The sequence below is a fragment of the Chaetodon auriga genome, chromosome 4 (assembly GCF_051107435.1).
Source record: "Chaetodon auriga isolate fChaAug3 chromosome 4, fChaAug3.hap1, whole genome shotgun sequence".
Lineage (NCBI taxonomy): Eukaryota > Metazoa > Chordata > Actinopteri > Chaetodontiformes > Chaetodontidae > Chaetodon > Chaetodon auriga.
The window spans coordinates 15,355,980-15,378,062 of NC_135077.1; the positions used below are offsets into that span (position 1 = coordinate 15,355,980).

Consider the following 22,083-nt stretch of genomic DNA (forward strand, 5'->3'; position numbering starts at 1 on the left):
CCTGAGAAAGTGTTGGCACAGCTATTTATTTGAACCTAAGCATTTTGTTATTTATTATAAATCAAGTCATTCAGTATAAGTCAAGTCATTATGGAACTAATGAAACTAACGAAAAACTACAGTCACCGGATTCTTTGGAAAACATGTCATGTTAAGTCATGTGACTAAGTTAAATGATGCATATTTGTTAAGTGTCTTGTCTCACAAGTGTCTTAAATGAGTGAACGCCTCTCTCACATTTCGCTGATGAGACTGAAAACAGTGCTAACTGTAACAAAGCTGGGAGCAGACTGCCACCCCTCTCACAGTGCTGCTCCTCTGCTCATTAGCGCTGATATGCAAAAGGATGCAAACTTTCCAGCAAACATTCTAGGACAGGAATTATCGCAGAATAGCTTCAGAACTGAGTTGAAAAAAAGAGGTAAAAATAAAAGCCGCTCCATATAACCTCATCAAAATGAAAGAGCTGATGTTTGAACCCAGTGTCTGAACTTCAATGAACTTACTTCCTCAAGCTTAGTAATGAGGTTACTTAAAATTAATCATCTTAATATTATGTATGTTAAACTTTCTTTTGAAAGTCTGAAAGTTGCCCCAAGTTAAAAGGGCCAAGTAATGAGAAGTCTCTTGTTTTATGAGTTTGGAGAAGGGCTTTGGATTATTACAGTACTGTTTTGCTGCTCTTATTGCACATTGGCCCAAGGTCTTGACTTCCAGGATGATGCTGTTATCACTCTTATTTTGTTACTATGAAGGTTTGTATATGTAATGAGTAACTTGATAATAAAAATGATTCCAAACTAATTTAGCGGTGAATGCCGCTTTCTACTCGCCTGCAGCAGTAGCACTGTTTTTCTTCCAGTTATGATGATAAATGCAATGCATCTCAGTCGGCATCCATGGCATCTACTAACTTTTTCCATAACTGTGAAAAATTGGTTTGTAAATCCTATTGTGCACGAGGACAGTGCTTACACTACTGCAAGGCCAGTATTCACGGTTCAGTGAGTGCAGTGAAGATGTTTTAATCTAGCAGCCCTGAGGACAGCAAGTAAACTACTGGATGGAGATTAAGTGGATTTCATGTTGCTGTGGACAAAGTTATTACCACACACACGCACACACACACACACACACACACACACACACACACACATACACACACAAGCCATAGCTATGCCTGCAATGTTATTGGAAAGACTGAGCAGAATCTATGTTGTGGTCTGACCCTGTTTATGAGGACACATTTGACGTGTTAACCTCTAACAGGAAGTTTCTGAACACAAGGTTGCTAGATATTAAAACCTGCACACACACACGTACACACACATTTTGATCCAGTTAAGGCCAACACACAGTTCATGTACTGGACGTTTAACAGAGCATGGGTGAATAATTTGTGAGAATGTTCATTTATTCAGACAGATTATTAAAATGTCAGGTATGAATTTGCCCTGAAGCACCTCGGTGTGTTTGTGTACTTCGGCCTGCTGTTAAGAGTCACATATGTCTGTTCAGTTGCGTAAATTAAAGATGTGTCAGTGAGTGTTTGTGTCAGTGAGTGAGAACTATTCAGTCCCTGCTTTGAGGTCAAGAGGCTGTTAGGAATTGCTAAATAGTTTAATACCATTTTAGGGCATTTTCATACCTTTTCATATTTCTGAGTGTTTAATTCAAGTGCAGTCTCTCAGCACTTCTCTCTATATGACAGAACCAAGCAACGATTCGCAAGATATTTCAGCTACAAGGGATCATTAACCTCGTTATCAAACCCAAATTCAAATTAAAAAGCAACATAATCATCATTCACTTCTGTCTATCAGTCTCTGTGTCTTATGCTACATGCTAAAGCTACAGTCTCCGCAGTGGCATCAGCTTCCCAAGCTCAGAGTTGAGTCCCACATAGGTTATACTGTGTCACATCCTGTAAATGGTGCGTTCATTTACAAAGCAGTGAAGGCACCACGATGGTGCATTACCCAGCTAACACAAAACCATCCAATAGCCTTCACAGAACGTTCTAGGAGCATAACAATAATGTGGGTTTTATGTCAGAAAAGCTTACATTCGACCAAAAAATTATGTGTTTGGGAATCAAATTTTGCCAGCTGGGAACCTCCTCACGAGATGTTTGTGTTTGATGGGTCTCTCATGTTTAAAGAGACAAAGTGTCCTTGGCATCATGAATACTGCGGTAGACTGGTTTTAATCTTATCAGTCTTACCTTTTCAGCAGTGGCTGTTGATGCCTCATCTTCTGTGGTTCCCCAGGGCTCCATCCTTGCCCCCCTGTGGTTCTGTGCATGAATCCTGCCAATCATACATAACCACACAATTCAGGATCATTTTAATGTGGATTGTGTCTGTCTCTGTCAGACATAAAGTGCTGGTTGTCCGAAGATTTCTCTCCAGCTAAATGAAAACAAATCTGAAATCATTCTTCCTGGCCCCAGTGTTGCAAAAGCATCTTCCCCCTCTGCATATATCAAAGCTGCAGCCGGAAATCAGGGTGTAATATCTGACAGTGGCCTTTCATTTCAGGAACAAATTACAAAAGTTGTTTAATTATGTTTTCCTCAGCCGAACAGCATCTCAGACATCAGGCCTTTTCTCTCTTAGCCTGATCTCAAGAAGGTCATACATGCTTTTATATAATCTTGGTTAGATTATTGTGATTCATCGTATTCAGGGTGAAACCAAAAATTCATGGCTTCAGCTGGTACAAAGCACAGCTGCTCAGCTTTTAACAAATACAAGAAGATAAGATCATATCGGCCCTGTTTTAGCCTCTCTTCACTGGTTATCAGTGAGTTTCAGGATTGATTTTAAGATTTTACCTTTAAAGCTCTTCACGGTTCAGCTCCCAGTTATATTGCTGAATTGCTGCTCCCCTGTGAGCACAGCACAGCCTCAGATCCTCAGGCAGGGCTCTGCTGTCCTGGCTCCAGACTAAAGGTGACCAGGCTTTTGCAGTCTGGGCCTCTCAGCTGTGGAGCTCCCTGCCTGACGATCTGAGGCTGCTGAATCAGTGACATCTTTAAAATCACTTCTCAAAGCTTCTTATTTTTCTTAAAGTTTTAGAATCGATGCCTCAATCTATTCATGCATTAAAGCGGCTGTAAGTCACCTCATTAACTTCCCAAACAGCCGAGTGACCAGAGAAGCACCCGTGGACGTCATCTGGCCGAGAAAAATCGGCCACAGCTCGTTTTTTCCAATCATCAACCCTCAGCTTCATCTGGAAATCGCTTCTGTGCTCTCATTTCCCAGCTGATGTAATTTTTTTTTGGTCATGAACAGTTTTGCCGGCTCAAACTGGAAGAGAAGTTGAGTCCAGCCATTCAAAGCTTCCAAGTATTCCTCAACTTTTCAGTCCAGAGTTCAAAAACAATGCATGGAGATTTGTTCTGTCCATAGCTGGCATCTATTGTAAGCTCTGATGTCATTTTTTCAGGATTTTCTTCTTAATTTTGATTGCTGTTACTTGATTAATGCCGATAACTGTATCTGGCTGTGTTAACAAAACAATGAAAAAAGTGAAATCCAACACAAAAAATGCCTCCAGCATATCAGTTTTATTGCTCTTTGTTTTAGACTTGATGCAAACACAGAGAACTTTAGGACATGTGGCTCAGTATGATTCCTAACGTATACATCCCAGTCTTCATGTGGATGACGTTTCAGCGTGCATGTTCCTCTATACCTTAAGTAAATATTGTGGTCAATGTCTAATAAGATTTGAGTTGAGGCAAGGCATACATTATGCTGCTCTGTTTGGCTGGAATGAGAACGGCTCCATCTGTCCTGCTAACTGTTTTCATAGGCAAAGCAAAACATAAGAGCAGCAAGATGGCCAATGTCCATAATTTAATCAACATCCCACGCCAAGTCTGCCGGCCTTTTCCGCCTGGCTATCTCCTCTGCACGATTCTGGTGCACTCCTCTGCGTTGCACCGCACTCATTTATGCCTCTACTCCCCCAATAAATATAGAGATGGATTGTTGGGGTGGACTACATTACATTATGGATGGATTGTTGAATTTTTTTGCCACATGATTGATTAACTGACTGAGGAATAAGAGGCTAAGGGAGCTGCAATCACACGTACACCTTCTGTCTGGCACTCTCCTCCACACTGTTGCCGATTAATGACCTTAAAACCCTCAACTCCTCCAAGGATGAGTGGGAACCAGCTCATTATGCAAGAAAACAATGTGAGCTTAAAGGTTTCCTCCCAGGGAAATAACATATGATCTTTCATAGTGGATAGTGACATGTTTTAAGAAAAGCATCACATTTTAGTGGGTAAACAGACAACTTGATTTTAAAACCTCTGAGGACATGTGCTTGATGTTCTCTGCAGAAAAGTGTGGATTTTTTTATTTTTATTTTGATGCATGCTACAACTTTAGCTCAGTGGCCCAGTTTGGTATACCTGATCTAAAAAACAAAGCACCAACAACTGACACTGAAGCTTAGATGAAAAAGTTTTCTTCTTGTCTATCTCAGTGGTTTTGGACTATATTTGCAGACTCGACATGGGACCATCCTCTGGCATTTTTAATTTCTTCTCTGACAATGTTCCTGTGTGTTGTTCGTTATTTTTAAACTGCATATAACTCCAAAAAGGACACTGTGTACAACATAAAAAGAAACAGAATGTAATGATTTGCAAAGCAATTAAAACCCCACATTTAATCTGAAATAGCACAAAGACAGCATATCAAATGTTTGAAACTGAGAAATGTCTTTCTTTTTTGGAAAAAAAAATGTCCTCATTTAAAATTTGATGTTAGCAACACATTTCAAAAGCGAAAACATCCGATGGAACGTTTCACAATGAATCAGGCGAACTGGCAACAGGTTAGTAACATGACTGCGTATTAAAATAGAATCTCAGAGAAGTCAGTCTTTCTGAAGTACTCTGTGACAGACTGAGCTGGAAATAGTGCAACAATTTAAGAATAATGTTTCTCAATGTAAAATAGCAAACTATTCACTGGCTACAGAACATAATGTTATTAAAAGATTCAGAATCTGAAGAAGGAACAAGGCTGAAAACCAAGATTGGCTGGCCATGATCTTCTGGCCCTCAGACGGCACTGCATTGAAAACAGACTCGATTCTGTCGTGAACATCACTGTCCGGGCTCAGGAACACTTCCAAAAACCATCGTCTGTGAACACAGTTCATCACTGCAGCCACAAATGAAGCTGAAACTCTGCCATGCAAAGGGGAAACAGTATATAAACCAGACGCAGAAACGTTGCTGCCTTCTCTGGTCTTGAGCTCATTGTCTGTCCTTGTATTCATGTTATCAGCGCACAGTTTAAAAGCCAGCAGCCGCGATGTTATGGGGATGCATTAGTGCACGTGACATGGCTAACCTGCACATTTGTAAAGGCGCCATTAATGCTGAACGACATACACGTTTTGGAGTAACATATGCTGCCAAATAGGCGTCTTTTACAGGGAAGGCCTTGCTTATTTCAGCAAGACAATCAATGAAGTCTGATCTTATTTGCGCATTAACGCACGCTTTTGTGTTGAATGATGCCCCTTAATGGTGGCCAAAGGGAAGAACCTTCAAAACTTTAAAGAGCCAGAAATCCTGTAATGCATTTACAAATAACACTAGACAAATCCTTAAAATACATGTTCTATTTTAGTCCGTAAATGCCAAAATGAGTCAAAACATCCCATAAAACATGCTCCACAGAAAACAGCAAAGGTCATCTGAAAGCATTGAACATTACTGTATAGCCAACTGCCATGATGGATGGCTCATGTGGCCCCCAGAGGCCAGTTTTAACACTGCTGTTATGCCTCATAGAGCAGAACTGTCATTATGGTTTACAGCCTAATAAAATACCAATTATACTGAAAATGGGAACTTCCAAATATTGAAATATCCCCAGAGGATTAGGGCTCATTTTTAGAGTAAATGGATGAGTGAGGGAGAGGGCAAGTTAATGAGACAAAGAGGAGGATAGATAGATAGATAGATAGATAGATAGATAGATAGATAGATAGATAGATATGTGTTTCTTTGTCTCCTGAGGACCTTGCTTGTCTTTCAGCAGAATCAAATCCAGTTTCTGAGGACAAACGCTGGAGCAGCCAGTTTTGTTTACAAGTCACAATGACTCATGAACATCCAGACGCAGAGTGATGCCAGGCCCTGGCACCTGCTCCCAGTCCCTTTGTGAATGTTGTTGTTGTTCATTCTAAGTCAGCTGAAAAGAAAAACCGTCTCTCTTCGGACACAGCGATTCACAGAGCCCGTAAATAACCCCTCACACTTTCAAAAGCAGCTTGTGAATGAGAATATTAAACTTCCACCTTGAAGCAGTATCTCATGAATAAGATGCCAAAGGATGAAGTACTGACTCGACTGTGGTTGCACGGCTTTCCACATGAGGGAGGTGTCAGCCACAGTCCCATGCACCGTGCACATGGAGTAGCCTTTAGCCATGCTAGCAGTGGGTGTGTGAATCGGCGGTGAGCTATTCTCATCAGCCTCAATTGTACTTTGTGTTTAGCACTTATCTGCAAATAAGATGGTGAACATGACAAACATCATACCTGCTTTGTTGTCGTCATTTTGTAGATTTTAGCAGACTGATGTTAGCGTTTAGCTGAAGGCTCCGCTGTGTCTGTGCAGATCAAACAAGGGATGACATGCTCTTTTGCAAAGGATGTCAGATTTATTGTATTGTGCACTATTTTCACATTTCAGTTACTTCTGAAAACTGAGCTCCTCTTAATCGCTTCTAAAAAAAACAAAAAGATCTTACTTTATTTGCGTCCCATTACTGTTCTGACTAGCGTTTCATTTCATTTTCTCTACTTTGTCTCTTTTTACTGCATGTTGGATACTTTACAATGTCAATTCTGAAAGGTGCCACATAAATAAGTTTGATTTATATTAGCTTTATTACCCCATGACTTTGGAAAAAAAAATCCTTTAATGCTTTAGCACCTTACTGTCTGGCTGAGAGGCAATTTCCAACCATCTGCCAGCACTTTTTATCCTCATGTGGATATCATCCTCATTTGCACCCAGTGTTGGGTTATGAGGACATTGATGTAAGGATGATGAAGATGGCCAGTGTCTCAGGGGCTGCTGATGACCTGCTTGATCCAGTCCGTGAGCCTGGTGACGCGAGTGTAGACGCCATAGTAGTCTGGGCGCCCGCAGCCTTTGCCCCAGCTCACCACCCCGGCCAGAAACCAGCGGCCCGACGGCTCCTGGCAAACCAAGGGACCGCCAGAGTCTCCCTGACAGAGACAAGCAATGTTACATGTTTAATGTCTCTGCAGCACAAAATGGGCACAATGATTAACAATACTGATGACCAACAGTGGTGGCTTAATTATGACATCACTTGGTGCCTGGACATCTGGCCATTAAACACATTTTATGGCCAGTACTAACACAAATTCCCCATCCTGAGGTCTGTCAGGATGCACCCAACATATATACACATACTGTATGTATTTACATTAAGATGCATCTGCTAGCAGGGTATGTTTTGGAGACGTACAACATTTACGTATACTGAAACCATACAGTACAAACTGATATTTATGTCAGCTATAAAATATCACGGGGACTTAACAGGATGTTTAATATCTGTATAATGTCTTTGGAAATGTGTTTAAAACCTGAATGAATTCGCTTTAGTTCTTTTTTTGCCACTTGGGGGCAGTGCAACTGTAGCTCTAAACACAACACTGACACCTGATAAAGCTGTCATGCTGAATGTGCTGGCAAGCAACACACATCCAGCAGACACAAAGCAGCATTAGCATTTGGAATCATGTTTCTGTCCGTCCCAACAAATGCAAGTCTGAGATTCACTGCACTTACAGCTCTGGTTTGCGGGCTCCTTAGCTGCTAAATGCTCTGCTATATTCACCAGCGAGTCGTGAACATTGTCTGCTGTTTGATGCTGGTCAAGTCACATACAGTGGGTTTAAAGAGCTGCCCCCTGCAGCAGCCAGAGTCAACCAAGACAGTAAAACCAAAACAATGAGTTCAAAGATGCTAAAAGTCTCTGTATAGCTGAGGGGACTGTGGAGTCAGGTGATGATTCACCGTGAGTGTCACCTTTTATTTCACGTAGTGCTTCAGTCCATTGTTGATATAAAACTATTGATTATAGTGCAGTTTTAAATATCTTCTGGTTTTGCATGTATGTTTCTGTGTACCTGACAGGCATCTTTGTCTCCACTGCGGTAACCGGCGCAAAGCATTCTGGGAGTGACCAGATGGCCATAGGAGCGAACACAGGCTTCCTCGCTGACCAGGCGAACATCCACCTTCTGCAGCACATTACTAGCACGGCCTGGAGAGGTAAAAGGGGAACCAGTAAACAACCTCTTTTCAGTCTTTTCTGTCTGCATAAGTGATATTTTCAAGATAAAGCCAAAAGTCGGCATTCACCTCCCCCTTCTTCTCGTTTTGACATTTGAACATTGAAAAAGAAGAACACTTCTTAAGCCTACAGAGAGCTAAAACTGACATCTTCACTACTCAGTTTTGATTCACACACTGGATGTCAACTGTAGACATCACCAAAGCACACAAACCCGAGTGAAATATGTTGCAGTCTGTCGTCATATAAACTCCTCAGCTTCAGCAGAAATCATTAAACATTGATAATTAAGACACGACAATAACCAGCCTGAAAATAGCCCACATGGCTGTATTTGCACTTTTATGTGCACACTGTCTCCCATCAGCAGTGAACAAAAGAGCTGGTAAAATGTTCATCCCTAGAGTGAAAAGAAAACACTTTAGTGGTTTAACCACACTGTAATATACACACAATTGCCAAAGCTTTTTCTCTCAAAAGTTACAAAGCCGTGTACATCTTTTGAATCTTTATGAATCTGTGGGTGCTGGTAGATGATTTCAAACACCTTTTCTCAAGCAGCCTTGCTTCATCTTTCACCAGAAACCACAACCCACACACTTCCACCTACGCCACTACGCTACTGCCTCTTTAATTTAAATGAGTTAATCTGATGTGTTTTCGCTCAGTTATCATACAGTAATAGCGCACCTGCTTTCCTCTACATTACCATCCCCACAAAGATTCCCCACACGTTGGCCGTTAGGTCAAAGCATCACTAACGATACAGGGTTTTTCAAAGACTGCGCAAGATATCTAAAATCACTTCCTGTGAAAACAGGTCACTACGTTTTACTGTTTGGTACATAAGCCAGTGGAAAAACTGCTCATCCTGTAACTGACAAGACAACTTTAAAGCAAAACAAGTACTGCACCTGAACATCAGCCTTTATGAAATAAACCTGCAAGTCAAAAACGAAATAAAAGTCCATCTTAAAATGGTTCATGTTTATAAAACTGCATTGTTTCATTTGAAAGTGTCTCTTGCATTATGATGTGTTTCTCTGAGTCACACACAGCAAAGCCTCAGGTTAAATGCAAATTAGAATAGGATGAATGAATAACAAAGTTCTTTACATGTAGTCCTGAAACAAACTGCAAGTCCTTCCAAATAGTTTGTGTATTTGTATTGAGCTGTAACCTATTCAAGGGGTCAGAAGACAAATCTGAGGTGCCATGCGATGATTAATTGGATAGAAAAGAAAAACAATTACTTCATTTTAACATTGTGTTTTTCTATGTTGGATGTCTTAAAACTGTAAAACTCTAAGAGTGCAAACTGTTAGGACGCCTCTGCCTCCTCCTCCTCCTCCCCATCCTTGTGTTTCCCTGTTTTTCCTCTTTCCCTTTGTGTCTTTCGAGTCATCTCCTTGTGTCTGTCATGTGTGTGCGTGTGGACTGGGTGGTTCCTCCTCAATCCTGGCTCACCTACACCTGATCCTCCTGCCATTCAGCCACCACAGCTGCAGCCAATCCCCCAATCACCAGCCACAGGATAAAAACCAAGTTCTCCTCACCATTCTTTGCCAGATTGCCTGGTGACACGGCTCAGCCATTGAGCTCTCCTAATGGCTTGTTCTAGTTTTGCCTTGCTTTTGTCTGAGTAACTAAACTGCATGGACTCACCTAAAACAGAGTCAGTATGAATACAACAATAATTGGCTGCTCAGTCTTCTAGATCACCTTATCTTTCAAGCTCCCTCTTTATTTTTGGCAGTTATGCTGCATGTTAGGATGCTGCAGTGACTTCCTGTTTACAGAGTTGATAGCTTTTGATTTGACCACATGCACTATAGAAGTCGATTTATGTCATGAAAGTCTTTGCTGTCTTCCTGAAGTTGTTAATGTGCAGCCTGATTTAGCAATTATCACTAGTTTGAAGCTAGCTAGTTCGATAAGAAGATCTCAGGGAGGACTTAACACACAAATGTGGTGATGGATTTATGAAAAGCTGGTGCAACTCAATCCTGTTCTTTAATGCACTCCATGTTTACTTGATGCCAGACACCATCAATAATTCAAATTAATTTTAAAGAGTAGATTTTTTGGAACTTTTTTCCCACTATTTTTAAACATGCACCCTGTGATGATGGGTAGCATACACCCCCCTTCCCTCTCTCCCTCCTCACCCCCCTCACGGAGAGCCCCCCAGCCGGTGACCCAGCAGAGCAGGCCCGGGTCCAGCTGATGGGTGGGCGGAGGCAGGCAGGCGGGTCGAGCATGCCCGGCCAGCAGCATGGAGGCTGACCGGTCCAGCTTCAGCAGGGCCAGGTCATAGTCCTGGGTATCGTCATCGTAGTATTGGTGAAGGTGGATCCGCTGAACTCGCACCACTTCTTCGGTCGGGCTGCTGCGGTTCAGCAGGAGTTTGCCCAAGTAGACCGTCCACACCGAGGGGGAGTAGAGACTGCAGGAGGAGAAAAAGAGAGCTATGCGTTACAGGGGCGATAAAGAAGATTTTTATTTCTTTCTGTTGCACAAACTAAAATAACACATGATATATTGATTTTTACACATAGTTGCAGTTGTTGACTGTTGCCATTACTTGCCAACAAGCCCAGTTTCTATTTTAGAGCAAAATCTTCCCCATGCACACTCACTGAATGCTGCACAAGCTTTTAATCATCACGCAAGGAACATTAAGAGAGAGGAATTGTTAATCCTCAGGATGTTGCAGCTATAGTTTTGGCTGTGGTCCAGCCAGCTGATTCTGGCTTTGAAAGACACAAGCGTCTATAAATACATAAATGCACTGGCTTTGAGTCAAACAGGCTGCTAAACCCTGGAGAGCCGGGACACAACAGCAGGACCGACTCTAAAAACGTGCAGAGGAAACAAAATTGAGCAAGCCTAAAAAGTGCTGAAATTTTGTTTTGAACATACTAACACCTCGATCACCACTTCCTCCCCTCTCCTCCTGCACTTACTTGTCGTCATAGAAACAGTGGGCAGCAGACACCACCCACTGGCTGGAGATTAGCGCCCCCCCACAGATGTGGGTACCCCGCACCTGCAGGCTGGCCTGCCATGGCCATTCCCCCTCCGTGGCATTGGTCCCCCCTACAATACGACTGGAGAACTGCCGGAGGCCACAGTCTGAACACACACACGCGCACACAGGAATACTGTATTAAAAACACACGTGCAAATATGGATGCATTTCATTTTTATTAAAAAAGCAGGTTGACTTTAAGCTTAAGCAGATCTTGAGAAACCTGTCCAAGAGAGCACAAAATTTTAAAGTATCAAGTCAAAATATGTCACTAACTGAATCAAAGTGAGATTAAAAACATAAAAACTGGATGTGTTTATCTTCTCACCGCACTGTTTCTCATCAGAGGCGTCGGGGCAGTCCGAGACAAAGTCACACTCTGGATTCGGCTTCTTCAGACAGGTTCCATCAGCGCACACATAGGTCATGTCTGTACACTGCACGCCTGGACACACACACATGTTTAAGTCTTTGCTTTGCTGCTGTTAAATAATAACTGTGATGCGATGTGTTTGTGATTGTATAATTGTTTCTTACGTCGTGGGGACATAAATCTGTTTACACAGTCACATTGTGGGGACTCGCCTTCTTTATGGGGACAAAATGCAGGTCCCAACAATGTAAGTCATTAAATTTTAGGATGAAGACTGGGCTTAAGGTTAGGGTGATATTTCAGCAAGTAGTGGTTTTGGTTATGGTTATGTATACACGACGGTGTGTGCGTGCACATGTGTAGATTTCAGCTTGTTACCATCAGTGCAGTTCATCTCGTCCGTTGCTTCAGGGCAGTCTGGGTGTTGGTCGCACACCTTGTAGTAGTCCACACACTGACTGTCCTCTGGGCACTGGAACTGTGCCACACACACTGGAACACACACACACACACACACACACACACACACACACACACACACATACAAGGAAATGTACTAGCTTGCATGTGAGTCCCCATACTCAATAGCATTCAGTCATGTGAACTAAAGTAGCAGATTCTTGTATAAAAACAGAAGGACATCGTAATAGTCTGCTTTTCATTTACACACATTTCATTGTCTTAATTAGGTGAAATGGGGAAAGGAGTATGTTTTGTCATGAAACAGTATATTGAAATAAAAGTGTTTTTACCCTTGTTGTTATATACAATCTATGCTTTTATGATACATAATTTCTTATCATACGCCCACTTACCAAAGCATGCAAACAAAATGTAAAAATCTTAAACTTTCTGATTTGTTTCTATCACACAATAAATGCTGTTAGTCCCTATTAAATAGTATCCAATGAATGGCTAATCCATGACCTACCAGTGCCCAGAGCTAAAAAGCCAAACCAGTAATAGCATCGTATCTTGACAAGCTGCCAAATCTCACAAGTTTCAAATTGTGAGATACTGTCTGGCATCGAAATGGATTCGGAAGAATTAGAAAGAACAGGCCCATCAGATCAGATCAGCATCATCCTCTGACTTTTAGACCCGCCAGCTAACGTGAGCAGCATGCTGATGAGGTTTTGCAAAATCTGTGACAAGCTCAACGTTATTTGAGAGTGAATTCATCAACATGTAAATGCTTTGGGCTTCACTGACTTTGTCTGGTGGTCTGACCTATTCGGGGGTTTTTTTTTTTCCTTCTTCCCGCATAATGTGCCAATTTCCTGTTCCAACATAAGATGCAACAAATTATGTGTGACTTCATTTAAAAGATAAACATATACCACAGTTCCTCTCGTCAAGTCCGTTGGGACAATCCTTGATTCCATCACAGGCAGGAACACACAGCCCATTCATGGTGCACAGAAACTGGCCTGGACAAGCTGCGACACACACATGAACATATGCACTTCACAGATCTGTTCATAAACATAAGGGGAACACTGCAGAAGCATTGCTTGGCAGTTAAGTTCTCCAAATGTCTCTACTGCATGCACATCGTACGGTCTGATAGGTTGAAGACACTGTAGTGCAGCAGAAGGCCCGGTCCTGTGAGTGACACCTCTGATGTCATGACAACAGTGGCCGTCATGGAGAGCAGGAAGAGGCGTTCATTGTATGGCTGCAGGCCCCTGGTGCCACACAGTCTGAGAGAAGGACAGAGACAATAAAATGTGGAAATGTTTCCCTGCAGGGACAGTAACAAGAGTTTGACTCTCAGTTTGTCTAAGGCACTCATGACAAAGCTATCCTGGTTAAATACTGGTTAGAAAAACACAAGATTTGTCAGATTTGATAGAAATAAAAATGTAAAATGCCTCTAAATTGAAATAAAAAAAATAAAACATTTGTATGGGCGTTTCAACAGGAAGCTCATGTGGAACGCTGCTGCCCCCTGTCGTTCAGTACAGAATAGAATAATGTGATGATATGAGCATTTTTTTTTTTTTTTACTGTGTAATTTGGTCCATTTGTGTTTTTATCCAGTACGAAATGAACTGAAAAGTCTGCACATCGTGACCTGCGTGGATAGCTTTTACGTGCAAAGACGCTTCCTGTCAGATACCAAACCACACACAGGTGACAGATTGACATCAGCACACAACCTTTCCTGCCCACTCAGCTCTTAATCGTAGCAGCAGTGTCATGTCTGTTGATGAATATATCTTCTATTTATTGCTGCCGCCTGCATCTGGTTTGGTGTCTGACGGTAAGCTGACTGAAGAAAGTAGGGTTTGACCTAAGACACCTGTGCAGATATAAAGGTTTTCTATTTATAAATTGTGGTGTGCAGACTTTTCAGTTGTTCACTATTGAAAGTCTAGCACGTATGTACAGGGCAGATAAAAAAAAAGAGTTTTAAAAAAAAATATTTGCACATCAGACATTTTGGGAAATAAAAGCAATCTGAAATTCAAAAGTTTGTGTTTTGTTTTGTTTTTTGTAGAAAGAAAAGTCAGCCGCTTAGTGAGGCTTGGACGGCAAGTTAGATCCATTCACTCTGCAGCTTAATCTGACCATCAAGACCAAGACACCCTCAGTTCAGACCAGCTAGACTCACTACAGGACAGCCTACCTGCGGTTCTGGATGATCCACTGTCCCTGGGTGCAGACCTGGTTGTAGCTGGCTCTGCTCAGCTCGTAGCCCTCAAATTCCAGAGACAAGCCCATTCCCAGACTGGGCATCTGAAATCACACGAGAAAATAAACAGAAATGGCACTGAAGTGCACATGCAAACATGCATTTATCATTAATATGAGGGGTTGATAAGGAATTAATAAATCACAATAATGAGTGTCTTACAGTAAAGCTCCAGGTACAGTTGGTGTCAGGGGGGTAGTAGCTGGGGAAGAAAGGTGTCCTCAGTGTCCCCTGGACCCCTTGTACTGCCCTGAGCTCTATAGTGGAGTTACACTCTGAAAAAGAGAGTGTTTGAATCCATAATATAAAACCATTGTGTGCTGTGGGATCAATGAATTTTCAACTCCAGAACTTAAGATGAAAACTGAGAGGACAAAGGATGATTTACTGTGGCATCCAGGCTTTGACAGAATGCCACCTGCTACTGGAAAACAGAGCCTGCAGGACTGGATCCAGCCTCGCCTGATCAGGTCCAAAGTGGTTTTTAATAGGCTATGTTGGGGATGCTTTACTAGGCTGCATTTTTTGGCAGAATAAATGTCATTAACTAAGTCTGGTTAAACTTAAGTGGGCGCAGCTGCTGAGAAAACACTTAAATAATAAAAAAAAAAAAGCGTCTGGCTGAGTGGAAAGTTTTACACCTCTGCTGAATGTCAAGACTGAAAAAAGAAAAAAGCCCCGTCAATGTCACTAAACTTATCTCTTCAATTTAGCCTTGAACTAGCTGTGACTTCCCCTGGAACCTTTGCACTCTGCCTCGCACTTATTCACTGCAACACGCCTTTTAAAATCTTAGCTAAACTGACTTAAATTCACTTGATTCTATGCATTCTGTGTGTTTTACTTTCCATTTTATGAAATTCTCTTTATTCTATTTTTATCTTTTTATCTTAATTTTACTATCATTATCAAGAAAGTTTATTCCTTGTGCTTTCCATTAACTTTCTACCAATGTTTTTATGTTCAGTCTATGTGTTTTTGTGAAGCCTACAGATTTTGGCAGTCCATTTATTTCTGCTCTCACACAGCAGCAGGTCAAAACTGATCCTGTGAAACATCTCACTCATCCACTGGATGAAATTCGGTCCAGAAATTCACGCTTCACTCCACATCTATTGGATGGATTGCCATGAAATTTGGTAAATGCATTCATGCCCCCTCAGAAGGAACTCCAATAACTCTGGTGATATCTATCTATCTATTTAATTTCTCCTCTAGTCCCATCATGAGGTTCAGATTTCACTTTGTCCAAGAGGAACTAGCACTTTGGTACTTTTAGCTGAATGCTAAATGGTGGAAAATGCTAACCACTGTACCTGCCAAACATCAGCATCTTTGGACTGTCATCAAGAGCATGGTAGTGTTAGCATTTAGCTCAAAGCACCACTGTGCACTGCAGACTCTTTGTCTTGTCTTTGTCTCTGTCTAGCAATCTAACGATTCCCTCCAGCACCTTTCCTCCAGCTTTAGTCCATCAATAAAAAAAAGCTGCTCTTACCTTGGTGGTCCCAGGCCTGTGCAGACAGAGAGAAGGGGTCCTTGTAGTTGTACAGACCCTGTTTCCAAACCACCGTCATCCACTCGCCTGTAGACAGCACACGCACCACACGCTCATGTCTGCTGCAGCCATACACACTGGGAGGCCAGAGGGAAACAAACAGATACAGTGGGAGCATGGTTCATGTCTTAAATGAAGCGTCTGATGAATAAAAACGGTAAATATTTAATCACAACCGACACAATGACTGACAGTCTCTGTTTTGAGGAGGACTGACTGATATCATGTTCAGCAGGGGGACAATATTGACCTGCTATGTCACTGTAAATATATATACGACTGGCTGGATGCAACTCACGATGTGATGAGGTGAGTATCTGTGGGGGTGAGGGAGTTGTACACCAGCAGCCTGTCTCGACATTCCGGCAGGAGCCACTCCATGTGGAGCTCCAGCTGGGAGCCGTGGGCGGCCTGGAGGTGCCACAGGCAAGAGGAGCGCTGCGTGTCGGGGCCACGGAGAGCCACAGGGCTACGGGATACAACCTTTTGGTAGCGGTAACAGTCTTGGGGAAAGGATGCCAAAAAAAAAAAAGAAAGAAACTTGAGTTAGAAGCCGAGCTGGTCTTACATTGGATTTGTGTTGAAGTAATTTTTGCCAGATTCAGGTTACAACATTGATTTGTCAAAGCTGGAAGGACATGAATGACGGCATCATGCTGCAGTGACGTGCTTTACCTTGATTTTATGTTTGGAGCTACTGAATTGAATGAAATGCTCAACAGCAAATGACCATTTGGATTTCTCTACATGTTGCTGCTTTAGACCAACGACCAACACAAGGAATTTTTCAATGTCTCTTACTAGATGATACTGTCTATTGTGTTACACTTGCAACTCTGACTTTTATTTTTGGAGTAATCCCATAATGGAACAACCATAAATGCATTTTACAAGTGAAAAAGCATTTGCTTTTATTCAGTGTTTTCAGAGAAATACACTTTGTGGTGCATGCTAATTACAGTTCAATCAAAACTAATAGATTCACGCAGAATAAGAAATCATGAACAAGCAAAGTGTGATACCAAATGAGGCTTTCAAAAGCTCTATAACTCTGGAGTCGGTTTCTGTAGGGAGCAGAACAAAAAGGCAGAAGTGAAATTAAAGTAAAACAAATCGTACCCTGTGTCTCATGTTTTCATTTTCCTCACATACATTTAGTATTTGTCACACATGCACACACACATTGTTGTGTGCTCCTGTCTCACTCTCACCACGGACAGACAGCGAGGGGAGGTGGAGGAGGTATCCATTGAAATAGGCCGTCTCCTCATCCTGTGACCCTCCTCTGTACCACCTCAGGCCTTTCTCCAGGCTCCTGGTGACCTTCTCCAGCGTGACCCTCCCAACATGGCTGCCTGGCACAGACATCACTATCCAGAAGTGAGCCACGACACTCCCCTCCCTGCAGCGAGCAAAGCCCAGACCAAAATTCACACAGCAGTGAAAGACAATAAAATAAATACGTGAGGCAAATGATTATTATCATTCATAAAAGCAGTGTTTGAAGCAGTCCTCTATCTGGTTAGCTACAAAGACCAAAACAGTGTCTTTTACAAGCCTGTAAACATGTTTATTTTTGCTATAAAGGCATTTTAATATAGGGGTCTATGGAGATTGGGTTGCTTTTGGAGCAAGCCTCAAGTGGCCTTTTGAGCAACTGCAGTTTTTTGAATATTGAGCAGCCTCAACATGTGGTAACAGAGTGAGCTGTCTTATGTTTGAACAGGTGTTTCTTGCTCTTCTCCATCAAATAAAAGTATCCACTATAAGCACAAGATGTTAGCAGACATGAATATTTACTGTAAACAACTTCTGTCACTCCAGTCTTGCTACTATTCTCCCCATTTATTATTCTGTATTGTGTGTGAAAAAGATCCACATACCCAAAAGCGAAGACAGTGGTGTAGTTGAAGTAGCGAGAAAGACTTGAGCCCTTCATTATCTTCTCTACCTGAAAGACAGAAGAAGATAATATCACCTGTTCTCATGTGAGTATACAACCACAGGTGTATTCAGGTTCATTAGGCAGGAGTGCAACCAGAAGTGCACTGCTTGTATGGACACAGCAAGCTACTATTGAAGGAAAGTCACATTTGTTGTAATGGAAAAAAATGATATTTAGAAAGCTAAATAAGCTAACAGTCCAACATAAAACAAGCCCCATGTCACTCTTCACCTCTTCACCTTTCGCTACTATATTTGCCTTTTGTCTGTGCTGTGACTGCCATTTTCCTCTTGGATGCATGTTGCTTACGGTCTGGCACCTGGTCGCTACCTTTCTATAAGGACCAGACCTCACCTGCCTGCTGTTGTTGGCTGGAGGCTACATACCCACTGCCCGAAGGCTGCAGCCCAAAAACGTCCCAACCACAGCAAAATAAATAGAAAATGAAAAAATGCAGGCAGAAGGCAGAATCTCTGCTGCTAGATACATCATAACATGATTAAGATGGATTGCTTTTGTACCTATAGATTATTTTTTTTAGGAAAATCCTGCATAGTATACCTTAAAGCGCTAATGGACATACTCCAGCATGGCAGTTACTCCCTCAGATTCTCTCCTTACAGTTTCAGGAGTGCTGTTGGTTTTCTTTGTTGTCAGATAGTTTTTAAATTGCGTTGCGAAAACAACATGGAAAAACAAGCAGCACTCTGGGTCCCTGAGGATGTGAACCAAGTTATTGTAGTGTGCATCAGCATCAGGGGAGCTCAGGGTCCCTGCTCACCAGCTTCTGTACTCCCTTGGCCTCTTTCTTGAATGCACGGTTGTTGTGAGAGGACAGATCAGCAGAGAAGTTCCGGTTGAGGATGGACAGGTTGGCTATGTACTGCTGCTGGACTCGATCCTCCAACACCCAAACCCTGTATTCTGTTACAGAGGGAGGTATGAGGATCATCGCAGCATAAATAAACAAAACTTAAGAGCCTGCAGTCATGCAGCAGCTCTGTGAGGCTGCTTAGGCGCAGCAGTGCTTTTAGCTAAATGCTAAAACATGCTAAAATGCTCGCAAAGACATGTTAACATGTTTAGCAGGTTTAATATTTACCATGCTAACCATCTTAATCTAGCGTTCTAGCATACCAACATTTGCTAATTAGCAGGAAACAAGAAACAACTCAAGCTGTTGGGAATAAAAGTCATCATCTTCATCAGGATTCATCCTCTGGGGACCCTGAATACAGATCTGTACCAAAAAACCTGGAAACCCACCAAAGATATTTCTTTAAAAGCCAAAAATGTACATCTGCTGGTGGCTCTAGAGGAAAAGTCAGGGGTCCAAGAGAGTCAGTAGGATTGATCCTCTGGGAAACATGAATATCTGTACAGAATGCCGCTATCATGTCTAAAAACTGATCAATAGATTAATAAAAGCTCCCTACCCAGGAAGTACCAGGCCAGTGTGGCTAATGCAGCTATGAGGATGATGACGATGATGAAGGCCAGGAGACACTTGCAGGACCGACTCTTCCTTGTGGGTGGAGCCACGGCTTGTCCACCAGCTCCAACCTGTGGACAAAAGACAAAACTTTGACTTTCTTAAATGGAGAAAAATCCAGTCTGTAGCGGCCTTTCATTGAACGTTACTCATTTTATTTATTTCTCTTTATTCAATTGTTTTAGCCTGATTTACTCGGTTTGTCCCTTTTACTCAATTTTTATCTTCTTGATTGTTTCCCTCTTCAAAACCTACTTTTTAATGTCTTTTATGTATTTTACATCATCACATCTCCTCTTAGCTGTTTTATTATTTGATTCTCTCGTTCATTATTTTTATCTTTATTTTCCTCTTACTTTCCCACCTTGCACGTCTGGTTTAAATCACATTATTTATAGTGACTATTTCAGTATTTATATAATATATCTTATGAATCTGTTATTATCATTTATCTAATTTTACTTGGTTATTATGGATTTTTTCATTTTTTATCCCACCTCAGCTGTTTCCTCATTGCAGATTCATGAAAAGTTCTCATAGTGTTTCTTCATTTCTTGTCAGCATAGTTTGGATGTGTTGGGTGGGAAATGTTTTCTTTTTTGTGTGTGTTTTTATCATGTATAGTACTTTGTGTTACATTGCTTTGTATGAAAAATGCAATACAAATAAAGTCTGATTGACTACCGTGTCTGAATGAAGGCACATCAGAGCATGTGAGGCACTGAAATTAGTTCCCTGTAGATCATAATTAGCCACACATCTATTATGGTTTTTCTGTCTCTCTCCCCTAGTGAAATGTTTCCCAACATGATCTAAACAGCTGACAGTAACTTTACATTTAAGGAATGCTTTAACATTTCTCATTGGCCACGACAAAGCAGCTAACGTTTTAGTCGTATTCTTCTTCCCATTAGTTTTATATATCTGATTCCTTCCCTGATTTCTGACTTAACCATTACTTACTGCTGTTGTGATTTTCCCTTTAGCAAAAACAATAGCATGTACGCCACAAAAATATTTTTTTGTCTTTAAAGAAAGCATTTGTGTTTCCACTTTCTCTACTATTAGTGTCTCAACAGGTCTTAAATGCCTGTTTCAGAGCATAACTGAGCCATGATAATGACTGCATTATTAGCAAAATAGCACGTATTGGGTTGTGCAAAGTCACTTTCATCCTGTTCTCTGACAAGCAAACCAGCAGTGTGTCGCAACATGCAGTTTCTTCACTGTTAGAAAGCTCATCATTTAAAAACAATGTGGTTGAAAATGAACAAAAGTCTGTATAATATATCTATATATTGAGAGTATAGATCGAGTCTGTTTGTTTAATTCCATGCATTCTTCTTCCCTGTCAAAAACCTCCATTACTAACAATGTAACTCAATCTACAGAGGCTGACGTTTTTCTACCTCCACATGCCCAGAGGTTTTTTCAAGCTTTTAAACACTAGCAGATCCCCATGGCCTGTAAAAAGACTGTGATGTGTGAAATCAGCTGAGCTCCCCTTTCAGCCCATTCTCACATCGTGTATTAAAAGGCATAGAAATAGACTAAACCATGTGTGATAAACACATGAGGGGAAGTGCTTTTAAGTGCAGGAAACTGAAAGCTCTTTTAAGCTGCACCCATAATCCTTTAAGACAGACACAGCATCTTTTTCGATCATATGTTTTATATATGTTTCATTCCTACATCTGTATTAATTGGCTTTTCAGTCTGTGAAACCATCATGAGCCCAAAGCCATATGAACACAACTTTTAGTTCACAGCCAGAGCAAACATTCAAAACCAAAACAAATCCTCTATTTACTACATTTTCAAAAAGGTGCATTTATTCAACACTAGTGTACTCTGACAACTCTGCAGGTTTGACTCACACTAATCTGAACGTACTGAGGGAGAAACATCAGACTACATATGTGGCTATTTCAGTATTAGCATTACTGACCCCATTGCTCAGGGAAGCTGGAGTGACCCCTTGCTCACATGAAACTGACTTCTTCGAGCCGTGCCCGAGCGCCATTACATCACTCCTTGTCCTTTGTTCTCTCTGAAATCATCTCACTGTCCATGGAGGCTCGCTGGTGTCTGAATTTCCAATTTAACAGATTTTATTCAGCATCTCTGGTAAGCACGTAGCCAGACATGTTGCTCCAACAGAAGCAAGCGGTTCCCTTTGTTTGTAAGTCCAAAGGTAAAGGTAAAGTCAGTCAATATTTCCCAAAGCTCGTTTGGATCTGCACGTTGCTTCAAGATAGGTTAAGTTATCTCTATGCCATTGATGAGGGTGGAATAAAGCCAAAATACATGCACAACGTCAAAACTGGTGGCGTGATCATAACTAAGTGTGCATGTTGTAGAGCACTTTCTCATCTTAAAGGAGCAGCGGTGAGTCAGGTTGGTACAGGTGTGCTGATGTCATCATTACCTATAGCAACAGTGATGCTCTCAGTCAACTCCCCTGCACAAGGGAATCCCATTGGGCCATGAAGTGCACAGAGAGGAAGACTGAGGGGAGATCTGTGTATTGAAGGAGTCTGAGTTTACAAGAAAGATTCAATATTTTTACCTCAGATGCAGAGTTCTCCTTTTCAAAACTGGAGTT

The 22,083-nt window shown here is 41.6% G+C and overlaps 1 protein-coding gene across 1 annotated transcript; it reads right to left on the reverse strand.

The window, feature by feature from the left end:
* Positions 1-7,116: 7,116 nt before the first annotated feature.
* tmprss6 (transmembrane serine protease 6) lies at positions 7,117-21,501 on the reverse strand. The gene is made up of 18 exons (XM_076729018.1): positions 21,427-21,501; positions 19,423-19,549; positions 18,768-18,910; positions 17,925-17,992; positions 17,253-17,443; positions 17,064-17,105; positions 16,340-16,544; positions 15,982-16,118; positions 14,646-14,758; positions 14,418-14,527; positions 13,346-13,488; positions 13,126-13,224; positions 12,164-12,277; positions 11,741-11,857; positions 11,348-11,516; positions 10,550-10,827; positions 8,215-8,351; positions 7,117-7,281 (listed from the first exon to the last, which is right to left on the reverse strand). The coding sequence occupies exons 1-18, from the start codon at positions 21,499-21,501 to the stop codon at positions 7,117-7,119; spliced, it is 2,433 nt and encodes an 810-aa protein (XP_076585133.1).
* Between the last annotated feature and the right edge of the window lie 582 nt (positions 21,502-22,083).

Bases quoted from the DNA above. Each gene is read 5' to 3' on its own strand.
- tmprss6 (XM_076729018.1), bottom strand. From the start codon at position 21,501: ATGGCGCTCGGGCACGGCTCGAAGAAGTCAGTTTCATGTGAGCAAGGG. The intron at 16,119-16,339 runs GTGAGTTGCATC...CTGGCCTCCCAG, and splicing joins GATACTCACCTCATCACATC to TGTGTATGGCTGCAGCAGAC. The intron at 8,352-10,549 runs GTGAGGAGGGAG...TTACCTCTCCAG, and splicing joins GGGGGCTCTCCGTGAGGGGG to GCCGTGCTAGTAATGTGCTG.